Raw genomic sequence first — 19,340 nt, forward strand, 5'->3', positions numbered from 1 at the left:
AACGTTGCGCTTTTCTAAGCGTGTAAAATGGATAACTATTTTGTATGGCGGAATACCATAGCAAGTGCTTGTAAGCACTTCGACTTGGCGCAGTAATATCTTCACTAGAGGGAGCGGGGGCCGGTGAGAGGATTTTTCCACGAGTGAAGATATTACTGCGCCAAGTCGAAGTGCTTACAAGCACTTGCTATGGTATTCCGCCATACAAAATAGTTATCCATTTTACACGCTTAGAAAAGCGCAACGTTTTGTTTTGTGTCACCGTTCTAGGTCGAGTTACACTTCGCGAGTAACTGTATTTAAATAGGGAAAACGTGGAGGTGTTTGGTAGCTTCTCTGCTTGGCCCATATTAAATGAACTGGGCTAACAAAGTTTCGCCGCAAGACAGAGGGATTTAGTGCACGCACTGAGACGAGAGAGGTATGTATCAACTCGTCTTAGTTAAGGGAATAACATAGTTTAATATGAAAAAACGGTAAAGTATCCCTTTAAGTTTACATGGAGATGATCACGGTATCGTTTTCAAAACTCGTTTTCAAAAACTTGCACTTTGAAACCTAATTCAAAGTTTGCATTCTCAGGCCACCAAAACGCTGTTGTCATGTAAATGAAAATAATAATAAAAGTTTTCAGTTGAAACCGGTGTTGTGTAAGTGGCCCCTAAGTTAATAACAGGCATATATCCACCAAATATTAAATTAAAAGCTTGAACATTTGAAATTTCTGCCTTGTTCACTTTTAATTTTTTGTGCCACTGTGCGAGGTTTTTTGATTAATCACCGAAGGCGTTATTGCGACTGGTTAGCAAGAAGCTTGTTTAAATTTAGATCAGCATGGATTTGAAAATCACATTTGATTGGTTCAGACCCATGCCATAGAAAATTCACTATGAACATTCACAAAGTTTGAATTACAGCGATACTAACAACTATAACACACACACACACACACACACACACACACACACACACACACACACACACACACACACACACACACACACACACACACACACACACACACACACACACACACAATAGTAGAAGGCTGAATCAAAAGTTTCTTGTCAAAGTCAAGTGAATCCGTGTATCATTCGTTCAGTCGTTTTTTGAATTAATATTGAATATAGAAAAATAAGAAAACGGTTCCTTTTTCGTTTTTTCATTTTTTACAAAAAAAACGAAAAACAAGAATTCAGCTGGATTTCTCGTTTTTCGTTCTCAGTTAGAAAAATGAATAAACAGCTTGAATATTCGATTTCTACACGTGGGCGGGAATTAAACGCCCCTTTCCTCTGATTTGTCAGCCGAAGATCAAACTGTTCCGTCATCAGTTCTGCACAGCAGAATAAGAGTCCTCCGTTGTGCGGATTCTTAACGTATTTATTGCAACTACATTTAATCTTTTTCTCATCAAACCACCAGACTAACGAATGTCTTGACACAACCCGTACCGGGGAATAGACTAGATAGGGCTTTCTTCTGTGTATATATAAATTCACCTACGATTTGCATCAGCCGGCTGTTAGCCTATATTGTCGCACTCGCCCAGTAATTTATATATATATATATATATATATATATATATATATATATATATATAAATTAAGATATAAATCAATATAATTAGTTGTAAATTAAATATTTTTAACACTAATACAAAAAGAAAAGAATAATGCATTGACTATATAATTGGCCTATATTAACGTTAACGTATAAACTGTCATTCAGACTGACTAGCCTATCTAACAACTGGAGAAGTTTTATGATGTAGGCCTTGTGTTTCATTAAAATGTATTATAATTTATATCTCTAGGATGCGCGCTTGTGCGTGGCGCGCCGGGTCATGTTGAGAGGGAAACGCGCGCGTCACATCGTTGTAAAAAAAGCATATTCATAAATAGTGTAAAAGACCGGTAAATAAAATACAACATTAACATTATAAACACTATTAATAACATAATATGCGTATTTTAACGAGAAACTGAAACTGTACAGGAGCAGACGTTGGTTTCGGGCATCTCTCATTCGTCCAGTAGCCTATCCATATTTGCAATGTAACATTTGGATGCTAATTAATAATGTAAAGAAGGCTTCGTACTTCATTCGAGTCCCAATACTACACGTAAATCAGCATCTCCACAGCAAGGGAAATTAGTTTGGAATGTCAACAGACCAATTAAGCAGAATAACGTTTTATATGTTTGGTTGACTGTTTTATTTTAATAACGAACAGGCTGCGACACCCGACATCACTTGGATGTGTTGCTCAACAGGGGATTTAATAGCTACTGTCGTTTAATACTCTCATTCGAAACAGTAACATTATATGTCTATTTGTGTACTTTCAAAATGACTACAACATATCATATGCCTTTGAAATTATTATATAAGAATAATAATTATTATAAATGATTATTATATTCTTTCTGGCGCACACCAAAAATCAACCAAAATAGCCTACAGCCAATAGCCTTCTTGGCGCGCCTATATATTTTTGAAGGTCAACATTAAGATTAATCACAGCGTGCTTGTTAAAAAAAAAAACCCTGTGACTTGACTTTACAATCCGGAAAATAGCAAATTATTTCACGGACCCCCTGGCACTTGAGAACTCCTGGTCTACACAGAAGAAAGCCCCGTCTAGTCTATTCCCCGGTACGGGTTGTGTCGAGACATTCGTTAGTCTGGTTATTTGATGAGAAAAAGATTAAATGTAGTTGCAATAAATGCGTTAGGAATCCGCACAACGGAGGACTCTTATTCTGCTGTGCAGAACTGATGACGGAACAGTTTGATCTTCGGCTGACAAATCAGAGGAAATGGGCGTTTAATTCCCGCCCACGTGTAGAAATCGAATATTCAAGCTGTTTATTCATTTTTCTAACTGAGAACGAAAAACGAGAAATCCAGCTGAATTCTTGTTTTTCGTTTTTTTTGTAAAAAATGAAAAAACGAAAAAGGGACCGTTTTCTCATTTTTCTATATTCAATATTAATTCAAAAAACGACTGAACGAATGATACACGGATTCAAGTGCTAACAGAAAATCTGTTTTGAACACTCATTCAAACATTTCATAAGTCTGTATTGATCAGTCACTTTCCTTTTTATAGTAAGTATGCCTCACTAAACAGCACAATTCACATGAAATTGAGAACTTTCCTGCCTGAAGTGATATATTGTACATATATGCCATATCACAGTACCAGTTGTACACTTTTGATGAAATTGTATATATTTGCAGTGATGTATACTTCATTTGTAATTTTTTGGTTGTAAAGAAATTATACATACAGTACATATATTTTCAAAGTATGTTCTTCTCATAGTACACACTAATAAACTAATAGGCCTACATGTTTACCTATTAATATTTTAATGTAAAATTATGTATGAAAAAAATCAATTACATTTTTTTATTTGATTTATTGAAACAAAGTTTGAACTCGTTCAGAAATGAATCCAACTTATCAGTTCTAACGTCATGGTTTTATCAGGGAGGAACATGTATGTGTACAGGTATGTATGTATGGGTGTGTGTGTGTGTGTGTATATATATGTAAACATTCATTAAATATCAGCCGGATCATATACAGTTTTCAAGTCTCATATATGTTTGTCTAAGCCCAGTAGAGTAGTCATATAACTTTTATTCAGCAGCTTTTAACAGGAAATGTCAATTTGCCCTTGACATGTTCAACTTCAATTGTGTTCTATTCTCCCCACAACATCCTCCCTCAGACCATTTAATCTGTGGGGAGAGAAAGGTCAGTACTGCAGTGTGATTATTGTGGTAATGCTTATGGCATAACAATGCATATAAAGCGTAAGTGTGACGTGACTCAGAAAGAACTTCCTTGAAGCATTTCAACAGAGAGCACCAGGGGCAGTTGTAAGCCTTTGTTTTGAGATTTACATTCAATGACACGTTTCTGTGGGTGTGTTTCTTCTGATCCTCTCTGGTCCTTCCTCTTTGATGCTCTGCCTTTTAGCATCCAGGTCCACACAACTCAGTCACTTCATCTGAATAGCCTGTGAGATTTGCAATGCCCGGAGAGGTTAAGAGACAGTGTTATCTGTATATACTGGTTTCATTTTAGCTTTATTTTAGGGCGAGTTTCCCACACACAGATTACAAGCAGCAACAAATTACAAAGGATTTTCAATGGGAAATTACAGTTTACAGTGCAAGTTAATCCAGTTTTCTGGATCCTACAGTCGGAACATTTGGCATCACCAGTTGAAATGAAACATTCAGTATTTTCATTATTAAAAACGGCTTTGGCAAAAGACTGCATGAGGAAATAAATGTGCAACGCTCACATTCAAATGTTTATGATTTAGTGCAATCCTACATATTTCATTCTCACTTAGTGTTGCCAAACCTTCTGTTACGCGCAGCTTTGAGATAAAGATAGCATGTTGTCTAAGGACTTGTTGTGCTTTCACATAAAATCACATCAGCCAATAATCAGTTAATTTAGCTGACCAAATATCTAACAGAAGAGTGAAAGTCTGGTTTGATTATATTTACAGATTCTTGAAGAAAACATTTTGGAAGTTTATCCTTGCTGTAGATGCATTATGCCATTGTTAACTTTTCTGTCAACCCGTTTTCATGTTTTGCGTCATTCTCACTTCAAAACAAACTCATGCTGGACTTATCAAATTACACCATGCCTTTCCTGTTTTAAAAAACATGCTGCTCTGGACAATACACTGAAATGCTGGCAAGAATATTGTATCTGAATCTGTTATACTGTATATAATAACTGATAACAAGGGATGTTCTAATTTATATCATCATTGTAAACTTTTAACTAAATATTATTATTTATTTATTTTTAACTGGGAAAATGATTACATTTGCAGATATTTTACTTGTGTATAAAATTTTGCATGATATGGCCCCACCCCCACTTAATGAGTTTATTAGACAAAATCATAACTCCTCTACTAGAGCCACTAGTTGTGGGGATTGTATAATGCCACATAAAAGAAGTGCTTTTGGGCAGTCAGCCTTTTCTTATAGCTGCACACACCTGGAATGCTATACCTACTGAATTAAGAAATATTATATTGTTTACTTCTTTTTCTGCATCAATAAAACAGTGGTTATTGGATAATCAATCATGTCTTCATAATTTGGAGTAGTGGCTTGTTTCTGTCTCCTTATTTAAAGTCATTTTGTATTTGTGTCATTATGCTCTGGTTATGGCTATGTTTGCTGGAATGTGTTTTAACATGATTTCTTTATGTTGTATGGACTTGTGGACTTTTCTTTACCATCAACCTGCCAGGGACTACAGATGAAAATTAGCCTGAATGGCTAAAACTGGCACATTTACATGATAGCCTTGAGTGCTTGATGGCCAGTTCATGGATGTATTTATACTTTTATGCAGGCTTTTGCACGTCCCATGCAGGCGAGCATATATGCTAGTGTACCACTGAATGTTAACACAATCAGATTTAGCAATGTTATTAGTGCTCATGTTAATTATTGTGCATTGTCCTTTAAAGAAGAAGAATAAAGATGTCACAACAAGTTCTGTAAATGAATGGGATGTATATTTAAATGTCTGGATATTTGCCAGTCAAAGCAATCTGTATTCGCATACTCAGTTTAACTCTTTGTAGTCAGTGATTTTACTTTAATCTGTGTAGTGCAGGATGACTCATCAATATTTTTGTTTTGTTTTGTTTTCCAGCAAGAAAAATGTTTGCTAAATCTGATTTTGTTAACATTCAGTGGTACACTAGCATATATGCTCGCCTGCATGGGACGTGCATGTTTTTGCATGGGACGGATTCTATCCCGCTCACGCAAAAATATGTTAACTTCTCCCGCTCCCGCCTGCAACATTCATGTTTTGTCCTGCTCCCGCCCGCAAAAAGCCTACATAAAAGTATAAATAGATTTTTTTTCCCAATACATCCATGAAGTTACTAGGGCTGTACTCAACCAAAGAAAATCTTGGTCGACTGAAGTCCTGAAATTTTCGACTAAAAATCGACTAAAATCGACTAAAATTGACGGTAGAAAAAAAAAAAACGTTAAATTAATTAGATGCGCACTGTGCGCAGTACTTGGTAGCCTTGTTGTCCGCCTAAATGAATTATAAATAAACATAAAAAACTAGTAGGCTATTTGCAGTATATTAAATAGTTTTTGACCAAATTATTTTGCACTGAAATGAGTCTGACACTCGAGTCTGTCGGCTCTGACAGCGCTGCATCACGTGCACCTGCGCAATATCATAGCTTATGATTTCTGAAAATAGTACTATGTTGTCAACTAGTGATATCATCACAAGAACTGTTGAGGAATATGCAACATAATTTAGACAATTATTTTTGTCATATGTTATAATAATAAGTTATAACTGTCAGACACTATCATTTCACCGTGCATGTCCTCGCACCGAGCGAGGCTGAACATGAGCTCAGCTTCGCAGCTGAGACACGAATAGACTATTAACTTAAAGCTTTTACTCTTAATAAACACAGAAGGCACGTCCACTTTAATAAAAAAATAATATTTATTAAACAAACCAGATCAAGAGCAGAAACGAAATAAAGCGCATAACTGAAAAATAAAGCATCCTAGGCTCAAAACTAACACAACCAACAGCACAGCGCAATTGCGCATTAGGCTCCAAATAAAAAATAAAAAAGTTAGGTTATCATCACACTAAAACATTGAAATATGCAAATTCTGATATGTTCATATAGCCTACTCAAAACAGACAGGCTAAGCTAACGCAGACAAGTGAGCTTACCACTTTTAGATGATATATCATGTTTGTCGTCGAGCTGTGGAAAACTGTTGCTTGCAAACTTTGCATTCAACCTTTTTCCTGTTATCAATTTTAACAAAATGCTGCCACACTGTCGATTTCTTTGTTGTTGACATGTTAGAAGAGGACTGACTATTAAACGCTCTCACAATTAAATAAATAATATTCAGCATCAAACCTTCTATAGTTATCGCTCTCTCTTGGGTTGGGCTAATCCAAAAAAGGTGAAAACAAGGGGGGTGTTCTGAAGACAGACTGTTACAGTGAAACAAGGGTACTCTGAAAACACCCCCATTAGCTGTTAGTGCTTTCCACCTGATGAAATGAGCGCGCCTCAGCGCGGCAAAACTGATGAAATAAACTCGGCAAAACTGATGAAATGAACGCGGCAAAAAATCGACCAATCAGAATTTTGGTTGAACCAGAACGTATCGACCAATTAATCGACTAATCGACTGGGACAGTACAGCCCTAGAAGTTACGTGTCGCCTAGCCACAACCTATACATCCCAGCATAAACGCTCCTGATAAATGACTTGTTATTAAAGCATCAACATTCACAAACCACTGTTAATTTTATCAGAAAAGCAAGCATAGGCTATTGCGTGCATGGTTTGGCATGGCAGAACCATATGGATATACAAGCCTCTATTAAATGTCTTTCAGCTGCAGAGTCTTGCTCTAGAGCATGTGCTGATGTCGTCATTATGCTTTCGTACTATCACGGTTGTAACATCATTCAGCTGTGTGTCAGTCTAATCTAATCCTGTTACCACAGCCACATGCCACTAGTATCTTCACATGAAAACACCAGCTACAAGACAAACTGTGTATATGCTTTAGTTTTGGTTGGATTGCTTATTTGAGGCTGTGTGATTTCATGCTTTGTGACACTGTATAGTCTGCTGTTGTGCTGTCACTATTTAAGTTTTCTGTTTTGTATCCTAGCTTCAAATCAAATAGATACAGAAATGTGGGCTATGTTTGGGTGTGCTGGTTGAATATTTGAACCTATGTGCAACATATATTAGGGGTGGGTGATAACGTCACGTGAGTGCGTAACCGCGATAGAGACGATAGTCCAAAATATTTCAACCGGTTAATAACGCCCACCCCTAATACCTATATAGTATTGTGAGTACAAATAGTGCTGGCTATTGCTCTCTCATCTGTCTTTGGTTGTGTCTCTCTGTAAGACTTTGTTTCTGTGCTTTCAGAGACATAGCATTTGACTTTCCTTGATGAAAGCAACTCCAGTAACCTTGGTAACGTTGAATAGAGTTTGACCATTTTCGCTTTCGAGTCTTTAAAAGATTATGAAATAAGCTTGAATACAGATGTAATAACATTTGCCTTCAATTTTAAATCCCTTTTTGGTTGTAAAAATGACATTTTACATGAATATTCAGTGATAAAACAACTTTTGTACTTAAGGAAATATTGCTTTGTGCGTTTTCTTGGTGCATAATCTGAGGAAGATGATTGAAATATGTTTTTATTGAAATGAGCTTTTATCTTTTGTTATCTAAGTTTCAGACCCTGTGAGCTCCTCAAGTGTACTGTAAGATTTATCACAGAGGCTGAGAGCTCTTGACTCCGCCCAATGAGATAACAAGCCTGTAACATTTTCCTGATTATTTAATGTTTAAATGAGTCATGTAATTGTACATGCAAGGCGGCCAGCTATTATACTTTGATCTTCTGAATCACATCTTTTAGGGCTCATAATACATCTATAATATATGAAAAATGAAAGAAATTTTACTCAAACTTTAGCAGCATACACAAGTGCTCAAGGTTTTGCTGGTTAGTACGGCCAAGTTAGAACCACACTATCAGGTTCAAAACAGCTTCTTTCTCCATTGACGATCATTAGATATTAGACATGGATTATATTAGCTTCACGGATCACAGCTCAGGATAGTTGCTACTGAGGGTTTGGTGCACATTCTTGATGAGTCATGATTTCATGGTTTTGCAGCTTGATTACTTACATGGCATTTACGGCTGAGGTGATTGGTTCAAAAATGTCTGTGGTTCATACCACCTGCATCAGTTGAGCAACTCCCATTGAGATGAATAGGAATTCTAAATAAATGCTCCAGGTTTTATTTACATGGTTGGTTATAGTATGTTGTCTTGAAAAGCTGAATCTGGTGAGACAAAGCAGATTCTTGTTATCTCACAAATATTCCCTTGGAGGAATGTTCATCGAGCAGTGACAGAAGTTAGTGACTGTTTCATCTGTCTGTTTTGTCATGCACGACTCAGTTCAACTGTGCCTGCCATAATTAATTCATCTGTTTGTTGAGTTCATGGTCAGACGCATATGGCATTCAAGCTGTCTTGTTCGTTTAAACCCACTACAAGCAGTTGTGAAATATGAATCTCATTCTCTGCTGCTGGATTTGATCAAAGTAGAGCATGTTGAGCTCATTGGACACACAAGGTGAAACCGAGGTGTGTTCCTTTATGCTCTGCAATACAGTTACTTTAAAATTGAAGGAATAACTCACAATTTACTTACACTTATGTTTTTACAAACCTGTATGGTTTTCTTTTTCCATGGGCATTTTATAAGAGAATTTTACTTGTTAAAACATTTAATAGTTCAGTTGTAATATGTAATAATTATTTACTTTTGGGGAATGTGTATTGAACATATACAGTATATATGTGTGTGTGTGTGTGTGTGTGTGTGTATGTTTGTATAAAAATATAACACAAAAATAAGAATAATGATATTTATTTATTTTCTCCATTTCTCCTTTTGTGTTCCTCAAGTATATGTAATAATTATTTATTTTTTGGGAATGTTTGTGTCTTGTATGTACAGTTTATATGTATGTTAAAAGCATTTAATTATTTATTATTTTTATTGTTGTTGTTTCATTGTCAAAATGTATATATAATACAAATGAAAAAATAAATAATAAGGATATATATTTATTTTCTCCATTTCTCCCTTTGTGCTCCTCAGAAGTTACAAATTATATGAGGGTATATAAATAGTCAACTTCACAATTTTTCACCTTCATTTATATAGCACTTTTAACAATATAGCAAATAATGAACTGTTTGTTTAAATCTTGGTAATAGACATGGAAGTGCTAGTAATTTGTATATAACCAGTCTCAAGGGAAATGTTTCTTTCCTTATAATGAGCCTATTGACTAAGATGCCTCTCAAACATACACAAAGCACAAATCACATCCCACCACACACAGGTTACAGAGTAAACCGATTCCCACACAGCTTTGGCCAAAGGCCAGCACTGTGAGGTATACGTCATAAGCCAGTCAGGTGTGCGACAATTGGCCACATGCAGACAGGCTAATTAGCTGATCACTCTTCCTCGACAGTCTGGCTGTGTGTGAGCAGCCCGGCCGGCCTGCGCGAACACCTGGTGACTTAGGAGAAAGCTGTTTAACCCCTCTGCTCCTCTCGGGAGGCCATGAAATCCATCATGTTTCTGAGGTATTGCACAGTCTACAAGCCAGGGCATTACTTGCAACCCCAGGGCATGAGCAGTTTGTGTTTGTTTCGATAGAGTTGTGTATATCAAGACAAAGCTGATTGAGGCTGTAGAAAAGACGAATTAGATTGAGTTGCACCAGCTGGAAATTAACTTTAGACATGCACACCTAGTTGTTAGCTGTGCGGTTTAATCAATTCATGGGATGAGGGCTAATGCATTTTTCATTGCAAACAAACTTAAGACTTGCTATTTACTCAAAGTTTATTGCTTAAAAGTGATATTTGCGGTTTTTAAAATGTTTTCCTGTTCTAGTCAGAAGCTCTTTTTAATACTTTTCGTTGGTTAACTATTTTCAAAACCAACAGACAGATGTAATGGTGACCAATATTAATGATTTAAGAATAGAAAAAAAAAACATGACGGAATATGGAATGCCGATATTTGCAATTTGCAAAAAAAAGTTGATTCAACTCTTAAGGTCCGTTCACACTAGGGTGACCAGACGTCCCGAAGAATTTGGGACAGTCCAGAAATCTAAGCTGTTGTCCCGAATCCAGAATCCGGCCCTAATTGTCCCGAAAATTATACTAAAGCAAAATCTTGAGTAGTTATTGTCTGATTAAACATTAAAAACTGTCCGTGGAGGTTGAGTCGTCCTGCAGCCAGCCCCCGCCGGCTCTACAAAGTTCTACAAAGATACCAGGAAGTACGATAACTGTAAAGTTTTAATATTCTAATTATGTGAGAATAGGGAAGTCCACCACAGTTATAAAGACACAGAGGAACAATATTGTTGGAATCATTTTTAGAAAGTTTTTTTTTTCCAGCTGAAGAACGATATATTGACAACCAATCAGAATCCACTTGACTTTAAAGGGGTCCTATTATGCTTTTTCACTTTTTCAACTTTAGTTAGTGTGTAATGTTGCTGATTGAGCATAAAAAAGATCTGCAAGGTTATAGCTCAAAGTCCACTCCAAAGGGGGATATTTTATTTAATATAATCTAGTGCTGCACGATTAATCATATCGCAATCGCAATCAAGATGTCAAGCCTACGCAATTATATGATGCAAAATGCTGCGATTTTATATTAAATAAACAAATTAGTGCTGTTAACACAATTAACGCAGCATCTGTTAATTTTTGTCATCCTTTGGCTAGCGTTATCACTAATCTGTGTGTGCATTTATTTTCCTTGAGAACCAAGCAAGTTGACTCATGAAACCATTTGTTTATTATATCGCAATCGCATATCGTATTTTTGCAATATTGACCTCAATAATCGCAATATGACATTTCCCCCAAATCGTGCAGCCCTAATATAATCCACTTTTCAAGAGCTACGACAAACGGCTCATTTGGACTAACAATGCGATTTTTCCCGGGCTTTATAAAGTCATAATGTTACTCATTTAAATAATCTCCACCCACGGATTATGCAAAAAAGCAGACCAGGCCTGGTTGAGCTGCTGCTTTGTCAAAGAGATGCTGTTTTTTCCACAACTCATTTGCTTGACCTTCCTAAGGCTGACGAACTTAGAGTGGTTTACATTTATTTTAAATACTGTTCCTGAACATTATAATCCCGATGTTTATCTGTGCGCTGCACATTTGACGGAGAACAGCTTCCAGAACCACAGTGCAGGCCACACATAAAAGCATCTCTTGAAATGGAGCAGTTTCCACTTTGTCGGGACAATCTGTTGTTGGATCACAACTTGTTAGTATGTCTTATTATTTGCGTTTTCTATTAACAGTTCTAATTATAAGTTTTATGTTGTTGCTACGCTCTCCTGCTAGCCAACATTAGTGTTAATATAGTGTTGTTTACTATAGCTTTTGTAAGCTCTTGTGAGTGTTCACTGCCCCTTTATAAATTGCCGCCCCTCCAAATGTTTTTGTGATCAATTACTGTTTGCATAACAATAGTTATAACCATAGTAACAAATATCTTGATTAAATAGTGGATAACATCATATCTATAATGTATAAGAAAAACATACCACTCTGAAACGTCCTATAAAATCCGTGCTTGCAAAGTCTGTGCGTGAAATCCGTTCTGGATGCTCCTCTTGTTTGTTAACAATAACATTGTCAGGGTCTTAATCAGGGTCGAATTGGTTTGAAATTGCCACCATCCTTTATTTACACTCGCTATTATGGAGGGGCGGGACATTTCCTGAACACACGCTAAGCGCTGCCAATCACAACACACTGGGCCAGCTAACCAATCATAGCACGTTTCGTACTTCGGAAGGAGGGGTTTCATCGAAAAAGACTTGTTCGAGACAGACTGGGGAGACAAGAGCAGTGATAATGTAAAATATGTGAAAAATAATGTTTTTTTAAACAATCAAGCATGAAAGCTAGCAAATTCTAATACACCCCAAAAACAAAATCAAAACTTTGTAAAAGGGCATATTAGGACCCCTTTAAAGAGCTCACTCATTTAAAGTGGCTGACTACGTACTGCGGCACATTCTCATACTATTCACAGAAAGTTGTTGTGCTTTTGTGTCGACGCTAATATATACTCCTATTATTACTAATAATTTATTTCATTATTTTATTGTCATTTACAAGTAAGAAAATCACAATTACAGCCTTACTGAGCAATGTTGCAAACCTTCCCTTTCCGCCACCTGGTGGTGATTTTGTGAACGAGGGTCACATGTGACTTGATTGTATTTAACGCTGCGGCTGTAATGGGCATTTCGATTGATTACCTACTGCAGTTATCAGTTTACTTATTGATTTGAATGGGCTTTTAAAGTTAATTAAAATAGGCAGAGTAATTATTACAATAATGGCAGATTTTATGTCATGTCAATATAATTAATTAAACCTAAAAATGCTGTGTAAACTTCCACCTTCATTTTGTACTACAAAGACTTTATTTTTGTTTTTACAGTGTGGTGGCACAGATACTGCACACATCACCTTAAAAGCTCTACTGTGCCAGCTGTAAATTTGGATGTTTGGCTCCAATGGCACTAAAAAGTGAGAGTTTAAAAGCAAGCATTGAGTGATGTTACAATGCCGTTCTACTACCTCCATGCCTTTGAGCGAGTTATTTAGCTTTAAGATACTCCAGAGGGAGTTCCTGTTCCTGACCATTGCTGAATGATTCATACAGGTGCAGGAATCATGACCAGATCTTTGTCATCTCTCGGGAAAATAGGTTCAAGATAACGTTAGGCATTGCTTCCAGGAGACGGGAGAACAGTGTTGCTGCCAGGTACACGAGACGTCAGTGATGCTCGCTGACAGTGAGAGATGCCGTGGCTTTTTCTCGCCTTCTACTGAAGAACAGTGATGGATGATGGGAACTACCTCCCTGCCTGCATAAAAAGCCCCACACTTTGTCTTCAGGAAGGGCAGTTGCAATGGCATTATATAGCAGGTTAGCCTGGATAAGCTGAGTTTATTATAGGCTATACTTGGCAGAGCTTAGAAGGATATTCATCACTAGCAGCTTTGATTGTCGTTTGATGGTAATGAACGATAAATGCGCGTGTTAATGTGGAGCTTTTGCTACACTTGGATGCCTGAAGCTCATTCCAGAGCAACTCATTCAATATATGCGTATATAATATATTCATGTACTCTGTGGCAAATTTGATTTTTGCTATGAAACACCATGATCATTACATAAGAGTCATGTGGTAATGGGTTTTTGGCCTTGGACATATTTTTCAATCGCTGTGACTGCGTTTTTTCGCCCTCCTGTTGTGATGAGTCTGAGTGAGAGCCTCGTGTTAAAGTACGTGTGGTTAGTGATAGAGTGCTCCCTAGTGGTAGCTAAAAGAATTTATACAATATAAAATATATATTTATTTGTTTATATATAATTATTATATCAATCTTTATTTATTTATTTTCTAATAAATAAATTGTCTATATATTTACACAATTTATTACATTCCAGCTCTGCACTGTATTTTACAACTAATCCATTAAAAATGTATTTATATTTGTCTAGTAAACTATTATCAAGCCTTTACAGGGATAGTTCACGCAAATATGAAAATTCTGTCATCATTTACTCACCAAGACAATCAACTACACAGTTGACGGTAGCCATTGACTTCCATAGTAGGAAAAAAAAATGCTATGGAAGTCAATGGCTACCGTCAACTCTCTGATTACCAACATTCTTTAAAATATTATATTTTGTGTTCATTAGAAGAAAGAAACTCATACAGGTTTGGAACAACTTAGGGGTGAGTAAATGATGACACATTTTTGGGTGAAACATCCCTTTAAGAATAAGCTTTTAAATCCGAAGGTGTTTTTATGATCATTAAAAACAAATTCAGTTGTGTCTTTAGAGTATATATTGTAGGATATTAGTTTATCATGTATGTTTTTCTTGTAGAGCTGAGGAAATCATATGGGCTTTTTGGTATTAGATAATGATTTGATTTAAGGAGGTTAATGGATCTTACGTGTTGTTTTAGTGTCAAGTGTTTTTCTTTTGTAATTTCAGTGTGCCACATGAACACAGTTTAATCTTTCAATTCAAATCTGTATTCATTACATAGTTGACAGAATTCACAAATTACACAGATACAAAACTATAGCCCTTTTGACAACCTCACCATGTTTAACTGGTAAAATGTGTTTTATATAATAAATATTTGCATTTATATGTTGCCTGCATTGCAAAAAAGTCCCTATTTTTGAATGGCCGAAAGCTGTGTTTTGCCCCTTGTGGTGTAGTTATAGCATCTCCCAACAGTGGCTAACTAGACAAAACTTGAGACCTTGCAAGAGACAGTAATCTCTCGGTCTTCAGATATAATCTGTTAGTTTGCTGCCATCTAGTGGACAAAGTAGAATTTTTAGTGACAGATTTAAGAGAGGAATATGTAAATATTAAATTCACTGCTCTGTCAGACTCAGTTGTGTTTACTTTCAGTATTATCACTCCTTTAAGTTCCAATAGAGGGGATTATTCAGTGATCATTAATGCTGCAAGTTCTTAGATTTTGCTATTCTTGTACAACATTAGCAACTATTCTCTCAAGAAATTGTCAACAGCGCTTGGTCACAATTTTATGGGGTTGCGGTTAACTGGGCATTGCTATGCAGTTGCTAAGGTTTTCTGAATGTATTTTAGTGCATTTCTTTTCTTCAATAATTATTATTTTATTGGTCCTTCCTTGGCCTGAAAAAGGTCGAAGACACCTGGTCTGTGGGACTTGCACCTGTTGTAGTATCTGCTAGAGGAAAATCATAAATCTGATAGCTTAGAAAAGTCACAGCAGATAATAAATAGGAGGAATCATTATGGGATGGTGTGGGTTAAATGGCAAAGTTTAATAGCTTGGGGCTGGATTAAGGTTTGCAATGAACCACAAACCCATGAGTGATAGTAATAACATCACTAATGAGTTGCAGTTTAATGCACAAGCAGATGCTAAACAGATTTCTGTAACACAGAATGAATAAATGAAATAGTACATACAGTGTATAACAAGACATTAGGTGTAGTACACAGGAGAGACTACATTAGCAGGCCAAAGCTGTTCCACTGCACCATAGGTTAAATTGGCTGTAAGTAAAAATATAGTGTCTGTGGCATCTTCTTGTTTGCGAGACTATGTTCTTGATGTGCGTCAGTCCCGTCTGTCTGATTAAGGGCAGAGAGTCGGGGCATAAAAGCTTTTTAGAAATGGCACAGAGTCAATATAAGTATGATTGGAGCAGATCAGGAGAATTCTACGAAAGGTGCGTGTGGGATTTTGCACGCTTAGACACTCACACGCTGATTCTGGTTGGTCTTCATTAAAGTTATTAACGGCTGATTGAGTTTACTGATCTCGCCAATGATTTCAGCACCTACCTGCTTCTTGTTCACCCACCTCCTGCTCTCTCTCTCTCTCTCTTTCTCCCTCCTCTTCCTTTCTGCACATCCTCCAGTCCTCACTCAATCTCTCCTCTCTCATTTATCCTCACAGTACTGAAAGCTTGGTCAAACTGACCCAGGAAGGCTTGCTCAGCTGTAGTTGGTCTCGTTCAGCATTGATTGTAAGTCGAGAATGAGTTTGCCAGCAAACTCAGAACTTTGTTCTCTGGAGAGGATTGCCCGTTATCGTAGCGCTTGCATCAATGGCTCACCGTATGCCATCAACAAACCCATTGACATCAAGCCAAGGAGGAAATGGTAAAGCTTTATATGTGTGATGTGTGTCAGAATAGTCAGCTGCTACGTTTTTGTAGGGCTGGATCATAATTTGGGAGATTTGTCGTGCTTGTTAAATGTTTCCCTGTTGAGTTATGTGGAACGAATTACAGATGTTTCGTATTTTGTACTGTTCATCCTTATAACCTAGACTAATTAATGAATTAATAAATGTTGTTTTGACAGTTTATAATAATATAAATGTATAATATAAATTTAATAAATGTATTTTATTTAGAGGTGCCTTTCAAAACACTCACCATACAACTTAATGACAGTCATAACATACAAGACAGCAATACAAAGCAACATCTGTTTAACATTAATTCCATAAATTAAAACTTTAAGATGAGTGATTTAAAAGTAATTAGACAATTTCTTTTTGACTCAAATGTTTTTTTTAGCCTGTGGTTAATAATAGGATGCGATAACCAGCTGGTTATGAGCCCATTGATTTCCTTAAAGATCCTTTAATGCTTCTCGCCACCGATAAACCTATCTGTAGATCTGTTAGGTAAATGGCAATAAATAGGTTGAATTGAGTGGCAATCGTGACCTGTGCTGTGCAAATGTCAGATATTGTGGGATCTTGCATAACAAATGTGTATTCATTTATAAAAAGATTCATATTAGTAGTATTACTACTAAATTCACTATAATGTCATTGTTTTGATATCTGCACTGTCCAACAATGAGCAGGTGTGTGTCAATAACTACAGTACACATTGAGAGAAATTTGAATGTGTGTGTGTGTGAGTGGAAGAGAGTAGGTCAGTGTGTATTGGGCCTAAGACAAATGCTCGGCAACAGAGAATCGCTATCAGATATGTGCCTTATGCTAATGCCAATAAAGCACACACACACACACACACACACACACACACACACACACACACACACACACCCTCTCAAACACACTTATAACACACACACACTCTTATTTACACACTACCATTAAACCCAGACTTAGAATGGATAGGTCAGAAAACGTGAAGTATAAATTCAATTCCAGTATAGATTCAAACTTTGCAGTTGAAGAAAGAAAATCAAGTTATATTTATCCAACTGGATTTTTCCCAGAATAGTGGCACAGACCCATTTAGATCGTCTGCATTGTGTTCGTTATTCTTCCGGCATCGGGCCCACTATTGTTGCGTCTGTCTGTGCATGATTTTATTTCATCCAAGTAATTATGAGTCGGTGGTTTAACACATTTATCATATTTAGGACATATTCAACACTTCTAAAATAGCTTAGTTTTTCTTAGATTAACTCCTGATGATTTATTTTCAATAATTGGTTGTAGGCGAGTGGGAGTGTGATATGGAGATGAGTGCATATGGAGATGCAGCAGGACATTATCCAACACTTACAATCTGGAATCAGTGTAGTACTTTTAGACAGACAGCATGGAAAGTTCTCTTGGCTTGAAAACGTAATTAATTGCTGAAATGATAAATATTTAAATATAATCACCGGCCACTTTATTAGGTACACCTTACTAGTACCAGGTTGAACCCCCTTTTGCCTTCAGAAGTGCCTTAATTCTTCGTGGCATTGATTGGTGCTGGAAACATTCCTCAGATTTTGGTTTATATTGACATGATCGCATCACAATTGCTGCATATTTGTCGGCTGTACATTCATGATGCGAATCTCCTGTTTCACCACATCCCAAAGGTGCTCTATTGGATTTAGATCTGGTTACTGTGAAGGCCATTAGAGTATTCATGGATTTCATCCGGTCCCTTTCCACAGGTGTATTAATCAAGCACAATGCAGTCTGCATTCATAATCTAGGTGCTTGATTTTATACACCTGTGGAAAGGGACCGGATGAAACCCATGAATAGTGAACTCATTGTCATGTTCAACAAACCAGTTTGAGATGATTTTAGCTTTGTGACATGGGTCTTATCCTGCTGGAAGTAGCCATCAGAAGATGGGTATACTGTGGTAATAAAGGGATGGACATGGTCAGCAACAATACTTAGGAAGGTTGTGGCATTTAAACAATACTCAATTGGTACTAAGGGGCCCAAAGTGTGCCAAGAAAATACCCCCTTCACACCATTAAACCACCAGCAGCCTGAAACTTTGATATAAGACAGGATAGATCATGCTTTCATGTTGTTCATGGCAAATTCTGACCCTACCCTACCATCTGAATATTGCAGCAGAAATTGAGAATTTGAGACTCATTAGACCAGGCAATGTTTTTCCAGTCTTCTGTTGTCCAATTTTGGTGAGCCTGTGCAAATTGTAGCCTTAGTTTCCTGTTCTTAGCTGACAGGAATTGGCACCTGGTGTGTCTTCTGCTGCTGTAGCTTGTCTGCTTCAAGGTTGGATGTGTTGTGAGTTCAGAAAATGCTCTTCTGCAGACATCGGTTGTAACGAATGGTTATTTGAGTTACTGTTGCCTTTCTATCAGCTTGAACCAGTGTTGCCATTCACCTCTGACCTCTGGCAACAAGGTATTTTCACTCACAGAACTGTTGCTCACTGGATATTTTCACTTTTTGGACCATTCTCTGTAAACCCTAGATATGGTTGTGCGTGAAAATCCCAGTATATCAGCAAATTCTGAAATACTCAGACCAGCCAGATATTTGCGTAGATATGAGTGTTAACGAGCAGTTGAGCAGGTGTACCTAATAAAGTTTCCGGTGAATATATATATATATATATATATATATATATATATATATATATATATATATATATATATGACCTATATATATATATATATATATATATATATATATATATATATATATATATATGACCGCTTGGTCAGATGTCATCCTGCCTGCACCTTTGACTTCGTCTGGTTCCGCCTTCGTCCTCAGTCCCACTGGCTCCGCTTCAGTCC

General features: G+C 36.8%; 1 protein-coding gene and 1 long non-coding RNA gene across 5 annotated transcripts in view; both read left to right on the forward strand.

The window, feature by feature from the left end:
• pde4d (phosphodiesterase 4D, cAMP-specific) overlaps nucleotides 1-19,340 on the forward strand; it is a 145,727-nt gene that overhangs the window by 83,811 nt on the left and 42,576 nt on the right. The window contains exon 1 of one of the 4 annotated variants that reach the window (XM_082188281.1): nucleotides 9,882-10,279. The exons of the other annotated variants lie outside the window; for them this stretch is intronic. Coding sequence (XP_082044407.1) covers nucleotides 10,257-10,279 — 23 coding nt within the window. The 5' untranslated portion in view covers nucleotides 9,882-10,256. Of the gene's footprint in view, nucleotides 1-9,881; nucleotides 10,280-19,340 lie in introns of those variants that run through there. 4 annotated transcript variants of the gene reach the window in all.
• Nucleotides 678-6,335, forward strand: LOC309512640. Its single transcript, XR_014211117.1, has 2 exons — nucleotides 678-1,087; nucleotides 3,046-6,335. It is a non-coding gene; the product is annotated as an uncharacterized lncRNA (long non-coding RNA).

The sequence above is a fragment of the Leuciscus leuciscus genome (genome assembly GCF_965113295.1).
Source record: "Leuciscus leuciscus genome assembly, chromosome: 13".
Classification (NCBI taxonomy): domain Eukaryota; kingdom Metazoa; phylum Chordata; class Actinopteri; order Cypriniformes; family Leuciscidae; genus Leuciscus; species Leuciscus leuciscus.